The sequence below is a fragment of the Eutrigla gurnardus genome (assembly GCF_963514095.1).
Source record: "Eutrigla gurnardus genome assembly, chromosome: 18".
In the NCBI taxonomy this organism is placed as follows: domain Eukaryota; kingdom Metazoa; phylum Chordata; class Actinopteri; order Perciformes; family Triglidae; genus Eutrigla; species Eutrigla gurnardus.
In genome coordinates this window covers 3,834,159-3,846,300 of record NC_139929.1, presented here as the reverse complement: position 1 = coordinate 3,846,300, position 12,142 = coordinate 3,834,159, and the positions used below count along the sequence as shown (strand labels likewise).

General features: G+C 41.9%; 1 protein-coding gene across 5 annotated transcripts; it reads left to right on the top strand.

Moving 5' to 3' along the window:
* Nucleotides 1–41: 41 nt before the first annotated feature.
* Nucleotides 42–10,193, top strand: LOC311029256 (interferon-induced very large GTPase 1-like). Of its 5 annotated transcripts, none has more exons than XM_084034319.1 (5): nt 42–121; nt 2,495–2,528; nt 2,776–2,865; nt 2,981–3,015; nt 3,914–10,193. In XM_084034319.1, coding segments are annotated over exons 2-5 (4,932 nt in total). In that variant the 5' UTR covers nt 42–121; nt 2,495–2,527; the 3' UTR covers nt 8,720–10,193. The 5 variants fall into 5 exon arrangements, with proteins under 5 accessions (XP_083890445.1, XP_083890444.1, XP_083890443.1 ...); XM_084034318.1 differs by having other exon boundaries at nt 3,911–10,193; XM_084034317.1 differs by having other exon boundaries at nt 2,981–3,030; nt 3,923–10,193.
* The last annotated feature ends 1,949 nt before the right edge of the window (nt 10,194–12,142 follow it).

The window sequence follows — 12,142 nt, the reverse complement described above, 5'->3', positions numbered from 1 at the left end:
CTTAGTGAGGGGCAGTCCCGGTATTCAACAGGCTGCTGTGGTCTGTATAAAGAGGTCGGAGGACGAGGAGACGTTCTGAAAGCCCGCAGCTTCACAGAGCAGACAGCGACAAGCAGACACGGTGAGTTGAAACTGATTTTCTTTTTCTGTGTGCACGTTTTAAATCGGAGCATGCGCAGCTGACCTTCACAGTTTGATATTGTCATGCTTCTCGATGAGTCTTTTACTGCTCTGACTCTTATGCACACAACCCCTTATACAAATGATATGCATCATCCTGCAACTGTCAAGTCTCTTAACCCTCGTGTTGTCCTCCCGATTGCCATGCACCTTTTGTCCACCTGGTTTTGACTGTTATTTAAAGCATATAGTATTAATTGTCAATCAATTCTGTGTGACACCTTTAGTATTACTTCAGTCCAACCCATTACCACAAATTTTTCCCTTCGTTTTGGAATTTAGGGCCAATATACCTTGTTTACATAAAAGTATGCCCTGTTTTTAACTTAAAATAAAATGAAACAATTAATTATTGTGTGTAAATATTATTTTTACTATTTGACTTATCACAGAGTGCTATATGTCAAAGTTTAGGGAGGATGCTGTTTTTGAATAATTTGAATTTTTTTTAATGGCAGCACATAATCACACCTGTTGTCCTCTGGGGTCAAAATTGACCCAGTCTGGTTTGACTGTTATTTAAAGAATATAAAGTGGAAACTTCACCCAATTCTGTGTTACACCTTTAATGCCAACTTCATTCAAACGCAATAACACAAGCAGGGTCTCAAGACCCTCCTGTCAAAGGCTGCGCCCCCCCCTTTTGCCCCCCCTCCCCTCAAAATATTTATGGATTAAAAACTATAACAAATATAGAACAAATTAAGACACTGAGACATTAACAATCAATCATCTGAAGAAATATTGTTTATAACGTTCCTATGGTGATTGTTTTTTTTTTCTTTCCTGTGTCGTGCGATTTGATTGGCTAGTTTGCACGCAGACAGCAGGCTGAATTTGACGTTCACGTTAGCGGTGGTTCATGCATAGCGGCTAGTTAGCGATTGTGTCAACAGAGCGAAATGGACCGATTTGTGAAAGCCAAAAAGCAAATAAGAGTGGACGATGGTGGTGGTGATTTACGGACGCAGGAGTGATGACGGACTTGGAGGATGAGGATGAAAGCGAGGATGACGAAGGGGCGGTAGTAGGTGAGGAGAACAGAAATGAGGAGGAGGGGAGAGGAGAAGAGAGAAAGACAGCATTGGAGAGCGAGTGAAGCAGAGTTTAGAGGACAAGTAGGGAGGAAGAGGAGAGGAAGACAGGAGTGGGGAGTGAGTGAGGAGGAGAAGAAGGGAGGAAGAGGAGAGGAAGACAGGAGTGGAGAGTGAGTGAGGAGGAGAAGAAGGGAGGAAGAGGAGAGGAAGACAGGAGTGGAGAGTGAGTGAAGAGGAGGTGCCTCTCTGTGCGTGCGTGTGCGTGTGTTTGTGTGTGTGCGCGCATGTGCATGTGTACGTGTGTGTGTGTGTGTACCATGAGGAGGGGGTGTGTTCATCTGTTGGAAAGCAGTATGGTGTGACAATTTGCCCCATTGCACTACTTTGTGCTTCGGGGTCTTTTTGACCCCAGAGGACAACAGAAGTTATTCAATTCAATAAAACAACCATATTTCAATCAAATTATTTCTAATTTATTTTAATCATGAAGAGCATAGTATCGAAAAAAAACCCATTATTTTCAGACCATTTGATGAACAAAAAACCTATTTTGACAGCAAAAGATTTCATTTGGGGTGACCCCAGGACAACACGAGGGTTAAAGGCACAGCACAACCAATATCAAATCACATAACATAATGACAACCAGCAGAGATCCAGTAAAGCATATATAAATTAATATAACCCCAGATGTAAAAGGAAAGCCTAGTTTGCCTTTGTGGAGGGGCAACATAAAATCCAGCAGCTGAAGCTCTGCAAGTAACTTGTGTTCAGTGTTGACAGGATGCGGTTGATGATGTTTGAGTGTGACCTTTTAAGGCTCATTGCTTTCCTCTATGTCACTTGGTTTAATGTAAATAGAGCTCCAGACCATGTGTCACCTTGTCTTATGGTATTCCATAAGTCTTTTGCTGCTCTGAATTGTATGAATGTGAAAGACGTTTGTCTTTCTGTACTCGTGAGGACCATTGTTGACGTAACCCATTACCTAAACCTGAAGCCTATCCTTAACCACCGTGGTAAAAATTCAAACAGCACACTCTCCAGAACAATACCCTTAACTTAAAACCTTTGCACACCTACAATCACATCAACTACATATAACCCGACATGCAAAAAGGAAAATGTCGAAATAGGTTTTGAGTAAAACCCTGCTTCCCTGATAATATAATTTGCAGAAATAAATATAATTCAACAGAAATATAATGAATTTATGGCAAGCTAATCGAGTGTTATTTTAAAAACTCATCACATTTTTTTCTCTCATTATGTTGCAGTAGAAGAGACTGAGCATCTGAAATCAAGATGAAAGTAAGATCCTTTTATAATCATCATTGTAAAACTGTTTCCTAAAACTGCCTATAATTATCTGAAGATTAGAACTGGGAATATTGTTTTACCCTGCCTGTATTTTTTAATTCCTTTACTTTGTGATGCATGTTGGTGCTGTTTTCTTGGCCTAGTTATGACTGGGAATAATACTTTGGTCTCAAATGCTGTAACCAGGCAAACTACTGTACAATTTATATAAAAAAAATGTTTTCTTTGTGGGATCCAGTGATTGAACCTGAACACTCTGAGAAAACTGATCACAACACAGGAGGAGAGTCCGAAATCAAGTCTGTCTCATCGACAACCAAGAAGAAAGGTAACATTTTAATGGAAACTTGAAGTGCACAATTACCAAAAAATGTAACAATATACAATTTTGCAAAAAACATCAGAAAACATATTGGTTGATCTGGTTCATTGTTGTCCTACAGATACCTTAGATATGGATATGGACGTGGATATGGACGTGGATATGTATCAGGTAAGGAAGTCCATTTACTTTGTGCTAGGCTTGGGCCGGTTTAAACATTTTGAAACCGGTATGATATTCAGCCAAACACCGGACCAGACCGCATTACCGACCTTAACCACTTGCCACAGCAGCCCCTCCTGAGTGAAATATTTGGCCTTTCTACACAGAAGATTCTGCCATAATCACGGAGAGTCAAAAATATGCCGCAATCGTACCGTTTATAAAGAACTTTGCTTTGCGGCGTAACGTTGCAACGGAGTCTCTCTTTAAATCTGATTAGCTCAAGGCTTCAAAACAACTATGACAGGTGAACCTTTGCGGGTCTCGCATATTTACACGACTCGCAAGCGAATTTGCTGTGCATCATACATGTCGATGCATGGAACGGCAGCCTCGTACGAGCAACTACCAGCTTTTAATCTTCTTTGGATTAACGTTCTCAGTTTGTTAAATGATCTGGCCGCACGTCGCCTACATAAGAAAACCAACACAAAGTACGCCGTGTGCGTCTCCGACCTCGACTGAAATTTGATGTCTGTCATGCCGGCCTTGGCTCGCCCGGGAGTATGGCTACCACACTTTGCACACCAGCCGCCTCAGAAACTCACGGCGGCTCCGTTAGTCCGTTTATAAATAGACACAATATTATGTTAATAACTTGTCATTATTGCTGCTTATTACTATTGCAATACAATTTGGATTTAGTGTTGTGGCAAGGGTTTTTCATTTTCCAGAACGTATCATAAAGACAAATGCCAATTCAACCGGTTTAGCCCTGTACACCGAACCGGACCGGTGAAACTAGAAAACGGCCCAACTCTACTTCATACCCCACTGAATGACATTATCATTTTTAACATACTGTACATGTTACTTTACTTATTTGCAGGAGTCGGAGGAGATCAACAAGAAGAAACAATATCAGAGAGACATTGAAACTCTACTTTGCCGACTTCAGCTTCAAGACAAACGTCAACACAAGTTGACACCAGCAGATTTTCTTAAAGTAGGTCCTCCTGTGAAACAGGAGCATGACACTGAGAAATATCTTGCTAATACTTTCCTTCAGAGGTTGATGATGTTAGACTACAGAGCCAGATATATTCCTGTCAAACAAGACGAAGTGAGCATATCAGAGTCTGCTGAAGAGTTTGATGATGAATTCGATGCTCTTTTTAGCAACAACGCAAACTCTGATGAAGCGAAACTCAAGAGTCACGTGCATCCGATGGATGTTCAAATGGCAGTATTTCACTGCTCCGACAGCTTCTTAAAGCAGAACATGATCACAAAACTGTCACAGTGTCAGTACGCCTTACCGCTGCTCGTTCCTGACCCGGTCACAATGGACATCGACTGTCCTCTGTGGACATTCAGACAAATAAGAAAAACATGGAAAATTACTCAGATCAAAGATAAGTCCAGCGTTGTCACCATGAAGAGTATGCCCATCTGCAAAGCCGAGACACCCATGGTGTCATTTCTCCGCCTGGGTTCACTCCCCCTGTCCAAATCTCAGCTGATGAATGCTTTGATCAACGACCGCCACAGCACCTTCTTCCACAGAAACTGTGCAGGTAGCACCAAGTCTCGCCATCTGATGGACGGTGTGGCAGAGATCGCCTGGTACTTCCCTGCCGGAAAACCCAACGACGCCTTCACCAACTGCATAGCCTTCTGCAATCTTCATGGCGACGCTCTGTCGATTGTAAAACAGCGCAACATTCTGACCGACAAGTCCTCAATCAATGTTGTACTCGTGCCAACTCTGGAAAAAGGTGGCAGTAGCACTGCAATTATCTCGGCCCTTTACAAGTCTCCGAAGCCCCTTGTTATTCTCATCGCTGACAATGATTGTGGTGCCACTCAGATGAAAGAGGGGAAATATAAGATGGGTCTGAAGGACAGAAGTCAGTCAGATGTTTCTGAAGAACTGAAAAAAATCATTGGAAAGGTTTTGTCCAGACCACATGCATCCTTCCAGCTTGAAACCATGGCCAAGGTCCCTGGAATCAAAGTGGACGAAGACGACAAAGTCTGCCAAAAAGGAAAAGCTGCTGCAATGAGAGTTGTGAGCTTGCTTGATGGGATGGATGTCTCGAAGATCAAAGATAAGTTTCTCCCTTGCCAGGGCCAACTGTGGTATGATTGGTGCAAAATAAACAAAGAACTGTATAACCTGAAAGGAAACATTGAGAAGGTGAAATGTCAAAAGCAACAGGAATTGATGCAAATACGACAAAAACAACACACTGCTGCCGGTAGTAAACCGATGCAGTTGTTCACTGAATGCCTCTCGTCTTTGCCATGGTCAGACAAAGCATATTTTCTGAAATGGACTCAGATCTTAATAGATGCCCTCTCCACGGACGACCTGTCTTCAATCCTCCAAAGATATGATGAAAAGTGGGCTGAGGTCTTGGATATGAAGAAGAAGCACGACAAATCCAATCTGCTCAAAAGGAAGCAAACTGAGCTTGATCAAATATCCACAAAACTGCAGTCGGCAACATTTGGCTTGGAGCACATCTTTCGAGAAATGGGACAGATCTATGAAGCCCACGCATTTTTGGAGAAACAACCAAGTAGTCTGCAGACCGACTGGTCCAGATACCCAGAGCTGGCTGCAGAGCTGATGATATCGGGACACCCAATGGAGCTGATGGATGGCGATGCAGGTCACGTGCCTTTAACATGGATCTCCAAACTTTTAGATGAAGTTATAAAGAAACTGGGTGACAAGAGGCTTTTTGTCATGTCAGTGTTGGGCGTACAAAGCAGTGGTAAATCAACCATGCTGAATGCCATGTTTGGACTACAGTTTGCAGTGAGTGCTGGCAGGTGCACCAAGGGTGCCTTCATGCAGCTGGTCAAGGTGTCAGAGGAGATCAGGAAAGACTTTAATTTTGACTACATTCTGGTGGTGGACACCGAAGGACTGCGTGCTCTCGAGTTAGAAGGCAATGTCACTCTTCACCACGACAATGAGCTGGCAACATTTGTTGTTGGTCTGGGAAACATGACACTGATCAACATCTTTGGGGAGAACCCAGCCGAGATGCAAGACGTGCTGCAGATTGTCGTTCAGGCTTTCATGAGGATGAAGAAAATCAAACTGGCTCCAAGTTGTGTGTTTGTTCACCAGAATGTTACAGACATTTCGGCTGCGGAGAAAAACATGGATGGAAAGAGACGACTGCAAGAAAAACTGGACAAGATGGCCCAACTAGCAGCCAAGGAGGAAGTATGTGATGCAGAGTGCTTCAGTGACATCATTGCATTTGACGTGCAGAAAGATGTAAAATACTTTGCCCAATTATGGGAGGGCAGTCCGCCTATGGCCCCTCCAAATCCAGGTTATAGTGAGAGTGTCCAAGAGCTGAAGACCATCATCCTCTCTAAAGCCTCACAGTCTGCTGGGATTACTCTCACACAGTTCAAAAGCAAAATTGAGGACCTGTGGAATGCCCTGATGAATGAACACTTTGTCTTCAGTTTCAAAAACACACTTGAAATTGCAGTGTACAGAAAACTTGAGGTCCAGTATGGGAACTGGACCTGGACCCTGAGGAGTGAGATGTTGAACATTGAGAACGGGCTTCATACCAAAATTGAAAATGGCTCAATTGACAAGGTCGAGCTCAGTTACCTTCAAACCGAAATAAACCCAACCTACGGAGGAATCCAAAAGAAAATGACGTCATATTTTGATGACGACAGGGACAAGGAAATGTTGGTTCAGTGGCGAGGCGTATTCGAAAACAAAATCAAGGAGTTTCTGGCTGAACAAGTGAAGAGAGTTAAAAGAAAACTGGATGAAGTCATTCAGCAGAAGAGTGCTTGCAAAAAGCTTGATGACATGAAGGCAGACTTTGAGAAGAAGCTGATCCAAAAGAGCAAAGAGCTCGCTCTTCAGTTACAGGACAAGGCGAAAGATGAAGAGGAACTTAAAAAGCAGTTCAACCATGTTTGGAGTCACTGGGTGTATGAGCTCACTGGGAAAACTAAACCTATCGCAGACATCAACTATGAAGAAGATCAGTCAACTGTCCTTCAGGAGCTCGGTATTGAATGGTCTCTGATACATGAATCCAAAAGCAGTGGCAGATACAAGAGAATATCAGACATCGGTGACTACACCCACTATATCTCTCTCTCCAAGGACCGAGATCCTAGCAACACAGGAAAGGACAGAAGGGGACAGAAAAAAAGTTCTAGCACTGTAGATAAAGTCTGTAATTACGTTTCAGAAAAAACTACAAAAATCGGATACCACTGGAAGGGCTATTTTGACTATGAAGAACAGCAACTGATCAGATCCCTCATTGACTTTGTCGAAATCGAGTCCCTTAAGGCAATTAAGAAAAGACCTGTCGCTACAAGAGGCTACAGTCCAGCTTACTTGCAAGAAGTGGCCCAGATGGTCAAACGAAAGGTCTCTGATTTTGAATCACAGGGGAAATACGCTCTGAAGAAGGAGTTTACAGTTGATCTCTTGTTGTATGTGTTTCACAGAGCAGGGGGATGGCTTTCAGAGTCGCACAAAAAGTTCAAATCGAACAATGATGCCCACATTTATGTGGAAAGCAAGAAAATGCTATTCTGTAACATTTTCATCAGCCTCTGCAAAGGGAACTCGTCTGCTGTTGTGCTCGGGGAAATGATCTGTAACAAACTGCAGAGTTCCATCGAGGAGGCCGCCTGTAACAAGACCGCCAAGGATCTTGCAGATACGATGCAGTGCAATCACCCACCGTTCAGTGGGAACAGACTGAACTTGGAGAAACACGTGTTGAGGTCACTCGCAGAGAAAGAGGACTTTAAAGACTTTATCAACTACATCCGACACCCAAGGGGCCAAGTAGAGACTTTTATAAGAGATGAAGTACAGAAATACATCTTCAAAGAACACAGAGCTGAAGCGCTTGACGTACTCGATAAAAATGCTGTGGACATCAAAAAGCTTCTGGAGCAAGCTTTATTTACCGCAACGAAGAAAGTCCAAGAGGAAAAGGAAACGGAGGTAGTCAAAACAGACTACCTAGGCATGTGGGTGGAGGAATTCTCCAGTTTCCTAGAAGACAAGCTAACATTCGACACAACTTGTTGTGAAGACTTCGGTGACATCGAGCATTTTGACTTTCTTAAAGACGAGGTAGAGAAAGGCCTCAGGACTGTCATCGTGAACGTGAGCCGCCTCCCACTGGAAAAAATAAAGGAATACAGGATGAAGGCGGATGAAATACTCATCGAGCACCTGTGTAACTGCTGCTGGGTGACTTGTCCGTTCTGTGCAGCTGTTTGTACCAACACAGTGGCAGATCATGATGGGGACCACAGTGTGCCTTTTCATCGATCTGCTGCAGTCAATGGTTGGTACGTAAAAAACACAGTGGAACTGTTTATCAAGTTCTGCACAACAAGTGTTGCAAGTGATTGGGTTTTTTACCCTATTGCAGATTCAGAAGTGTTCTTTCCCTTTAAAAAGTATCGAACTGCTGGCCCTAAGTATGCTTGCTGGGGCATTTTTGCCGATGCATCGAAACTGGCATACTGGAAGTGGTTTGTGTGTCGATTTGAGAAGGACCTGGAAAACCACTATGGAAAAAAATTCCAAAATAATGGTGAAATTCCCAGCGATTGGAGAAAGCACAGTAAGGAAGAAGCCATTGAAAGTTTGGAGGTGATGTTCAAGTGAACACAAACACAACCGTTGTTCATTAATCAGATAGACTGGCACACAGAAATGTGATTACTTTATTCAAAATGACTTGTTAAAAACAAAAGAGTTGCACGACAGCACATATAATCAATTTCTCAGAAATCTAAAAGAAATCAAGTCAAAAAAGTAGTTTCCCATGTGTATTTTTGTGTATTCTTGTTATGAATATTATGTTAAGATGCTCATGTGCTTGTAGCTGCCAAAACATAATGAAGGACATGCATAATGCAGTATAACCTGCCTGTGACTGTGTGAAACTGTAAACACCTACACAACTATTAGGCTTCTGTTTGTAACAAAGAATGATATTCAAGTACAAGTTGCAATGGAACTAATTTGTCTTCATCGGTCTTATGTACGTCTCAGCCAGGCGTACGTGGAGGCTCTTGTTGTCGATCGATATGTAATCCTTATGAATAAGAGAAAAAAACAGATATTGTATTTGAATAGTGAATTGCTCTTCATTTCACCTGCCGTGAAATTATGTTAATGTTAAGACGATTTTTCTTTTGAAGGATTCTTTGTGTTTCTGTATTCTGTTTTATCTCATTTTCACCAATCTGTTGTTGTATCCACATGAGTGTGAATTATTCTTATTTCATTTAGAAGCTTACTGTGTCCTTACTATTTAGACATCCAAAGGTGATGTTAACAACATGAGTTGTTGAGAAGAAATCTGTTGAGATGCTAAAACCTCTCCTGTCATAATAAAATGAACTTCTCCATATCTACTGAAAGACCAGGTTTCTTAATGTTCACAAACGACGGCCGTGGCCACAAGCAATACCACTATGAGGAATTAATTTCATGGTATCGTTAGATCCTGAACACATCGGAATACTTGTGCTATATTTGTTCCATTTCCTGGGATAAAGGAAGCCTTGCACAGAGATTTGGTAAATGTTACATTGAATTAGGGAGTTGTATTCTGTCTGCTGGTGTCAGGCAGAGCCATGTGGCCATAAACAAGCATCCAGTACTGAAATTTGCTAGCGAGGTGGAAACATATAAGACTGTCTTCAGTGGCCGACGGTATCCATGACAACACACTGTCCACTGGACCTTTATTCTGAAGTAAATGCACAGATAGTCATTTTAAATACCCCAAAATTATAAGGGAATAATTGCAGTATGCCGATTTTTTGCTCATAAGGTGATTTTTATGAAACAAATACAAAGAATTTGACTCCGGATTGTTGTCGCTCTATGTTAAACATACACAGAAATACAACTAAAACAAGGATAGCAAACTGAATAAAGGTAAACAACTACTATGAACAGATATTAATATAAGTATATATACAAGCACAGGACGATGACATTGTAAACAGTCTGACATGCAATGGAGTGCAAAGGATGCTAGAATAATAAATATGAACTTACAATTCAACAGGTTGGTATGGGTGCACTATAAATATTTGTTCATCTTAACAGACAGCATGCGAGAAGAAAATGTTCCTAGAGACTGTCCTGGGATCTGCTGGTTAGGATAACATGGTGATGCTCGCCTGAAGGGGAAACAATAGTATCACCCATTTCAGGCCATTTCACACAATGATGGACTAATTCCTATTATTAACACCAGAGGGAGCCAAAGCCAAAGGTTATTCAAACTTGAAGTGATGAGAGTAAAAATGTATTTTATTCCTGGACATATAAGGCAGAGTACTGTATGTACACAAACACACATATATTATAATATTACCATACACAATATAAACAAAAGAGGAAGAACAGTTTGGTATCAGAACAGGTGAGTGTTGGCTATCGGTCGGGCTGTGCATGTGGCTGTCTTATCATCTTTAGGCAGTGGATGTCCTTTAGAAAGAATATCACAATTATTATTTATTACAAATCAACTGTCAAAGACTGACAACTTTACAACGTTGTCAGCATTTTATGCAGTGTCACACATGTACAACAGTTTTCTATGTCACCTATTGTGGGAGCCAAGTGTTTTAGAACATTTGTGTTGGTGGACAAAGCTACGTTTTCATCTGGCCGAGCCATGTCTTGTGTTGCTGAACAGTGAGGATCTTCTGCCTTCAGGGATGTTCTAATGGGTCTTTACCCATGAAGTTGACATAACACTAGCTTCAACCGGAGAGCACAATATTATAAATTGAACCTGAGTATTATACAAACACACAGCTGAGGCTTTCATTTTTTTTTTTACCTTAAATTGCATCTTGTAGCAGCTATATGTTAATTAACCCATATGTTTCTGTCTTTCTGTCCTGTCAGCTGACCAACTCTGTCATGTGTCTTTTCTTAATCTCGGAAGAATGCAAGCATATTCTTCCTCCTCCGAGACACCGGTTCTGTAACCGAGTAGGTGTAGTAAATCCTGGTTTGTGTAATCTGAACTCACAATGTGAGAAGGTAAATGGCCTCATTTATAAAGCGCTTTTGTCCAAAGTGCTTTACAGCAATGACTGACATTCACCCATTCACTCACCCATTCACTCACACATTCACACACCGACGGCGGAGTCAACCACGCAGGGCGACAGCCAGCTTGTCAGGAGCAATTACGGTTAGGTGTCTTGCTCAGGGACACCAGGCACTCAGCTAGGAGGAGCCGGGGATCGAACCAAAACTTTCTTAAAATTAATTTGTATCCGTTTCTTTCAGCCAAGACAACGTCTGTCTTTAGAAGCGACCTGGTTTGTCGAGTTCTGATGGAGAATTGACTGAGCGTTGCGGTGACAAAGGGCTGTGTTATTTACTCTGAAGTCATTAACATTCCCTCAAAGTTCACAGAAAGATATATATATATATATATATATATATATATATAATATAGGTTGAATATAATAATATAATATTAATTCAACCTGTATATTTTTTCTTACAAATATCCGTTACCTTGATGAGGAACTTGTATCCATTCACTGTCTGTTTCTTGTATTTAACTGCTTTGAAGTCTGCATACTTATTGTTGGCCTGTTCCTCCACCTGGCGCTTCAGCTGCATATGAATGAAGTAAAATGTGATGCATGCACCGCACGGACCGAAGATGCTGACCGGAAGAAACGAAGAATGAAGCTCACCTCATCACAGATCTTCTGAGTCTCCTCAGTGGCGTCCGACATGTTGCTCCATCCTCCCAAACAGATCGTTTCCATCGTGTGCGTTGAAGTGAACGGAGGAGTCAACTGTCTGCTTGTAGGCGTCTCCGGTGTTTCAGCTTTAATAGCCTACGAAGCAACCCAGCCCTGGATACATCTGCCAGGTGGCTCATGTGGGTGGAGCGTCTATCCTTTTGTTCCACCTTGAATCTTTCCCCAATTCTATATAACACAATTCAAAGATCATAAGTGTGTTGATTCCACAGGATGCACATCTAAGCAGGGCACCAACCTCATCCAGACAGGGTTTAGTCAATCTCACACACGC

Excerpts from the sequence above, each read along its gene's own strand:
- LOC311029256 (XM_084034315.1), top strand. Across the intron at positions 2,866-2,980 it reads ATCGACAACCAAGAAGAAAG|ATACCTTAGATATGGATATG; the intron begins GTAACATTTTAA and ends GTTGTCCTACAG. Across the intron at positions 3,031-3,910 it reads TGGACGTGGATATGTATCAG|GAGTCGGAGGAGATCAACAA; the intron begins GTAAGGAAGTCC and ends ACTTATTTGCAG.